General features: G+C 39.2%; 1 protein-coding gene across 1 annotated transcript in view; it reads left to right on the top strand.

The window, feature by feature from the left end:
- Positions 1-237: 237 nt before the first annotated feature.
- LOC109378508 (trace amine-associated receptor 2) overlaps positions 238-1,156 on the top strand; it is a 5,764-nt gene continuing 4,845 nt past the window's right edge. Inside the window, exon 1 of the mRNA XM_019634868.1 lies at positions 238-1,069. Coding sequence (XP_019490413.1) covers positions 303-1,069 — 767 coding nt within the window. The 5' untranslated portion in view covers positions 238-302. The remainder of the gene's footprint in view (positions 1,070-1,156) is intronic.

The following is a 1,156-nucleotide window of genomic DNA, read 5'->3' as shown; positions in this document are numbered from 1 at the left end:
GTATAAAGAAATAATGATCATTTAAACTCATTAGGTTAGAATTCTATGAAGTTGCAAATAAAGATTAAGATAAATAAATGAGAAAGGTCATAAGTATTTTTTTCTGAATTATCTTCCTTCAGTCTTTTATGTCTTTCTTGAGTTTTCCTATGAAAACTATATAAAGCATAGTCTATTTTATCTATTACCTGACACAATTCCATGTGTTCTTGCTTTTTTTTCCGAAGGAAACATTCAATTGCTCTGACTATGGAAACGGGTCTTGCCCGGAGAACAAACGGCTGCTGGGCGTCCGAGCTGCCATGTATTCATTCATGGTGGGAGCCATATGCATCACGGTGTTTGGCAATCTCGCCATGATCATTTCCATTTCCTACTTCAAGCAGCTTCACACACCAACCAACTTCCTCATCCTCTCCATGGCAGTCACTGATTTCCTCCTGGGATTCACCATCATGCCATATAGTATGATCAGATCGGTGGAGAATTGCTGGTATTTTGGGCTTACATTTTGCAAGATCCATTATAGCTTTGATCTGATGCTTAGCATAACCTCCATTTTCCATCTTTGTTCAGTGGCCATTGATAGATTTTATGCTATCTGTTACCCTTTACATTATTCCACCAAAATGACGATTCCAGTCATTAAACGGTTGCTACTTCTCTGCTGGTCAGTCCCAGGAGCATTTGCATTCGGGGTGGTCTTCTCGGAGGCCTACGCTGATGGAATAGAGGGTTATGATATTTTGGTCGCTTGTTCCAGTTCCTGCCCAGTGATGTTCAACAAGCTATGGGGGACCACCTTGTTTATGGCAGGTTTCTTCACTCCTGGGTCTGTGATGGTGGGGATATATGGCAAAATTTTTGCAGTATCCAGAAAACATGCTTGTGCAATCAATACTGTACCAGAAAATCAAAATAATCAAATGAAGAAAGACAGAAAAGCAGCCAAAACTTTAGGAATAGTGATGGGTGTTTTCTTATTATGTTGGTTTCCCTGTTTCTTCACAATTTTATTGGATCCCTTTTTGAACTTCTCTACTCCTGGAGTTTTGTTTGATGCTTTGACATGGTTTGGCTATTTTAATTCCACATGTAATCCCTTAATATATGGTTTCTTCTATCCCTGGTTTCGCAGAGCGCTTAATTACATTTT

This window comes from Hipposideros armiger, unplaced genomic scaffold (assembly GCF_001890085.2).
Source record: "Hipposideros armiger isolate ML-2016 unplaced genomic scaffold, ASM189008v1 scaffold_2081, whole genome shotgun sequence".
NCBI classification, from domain to species: domain Eukaryota; kingdom Metazoa; phylum Chordata; class Mammalia; order Chiroptera; family Hipposideridae; genus Hipposideros; species Hipposideros armiger.
The sequence above is the reverse complement of the archived record's forward strand: the minus strand, read 5'-3'. Positions and strand labels throughout refer to the sequence as shown.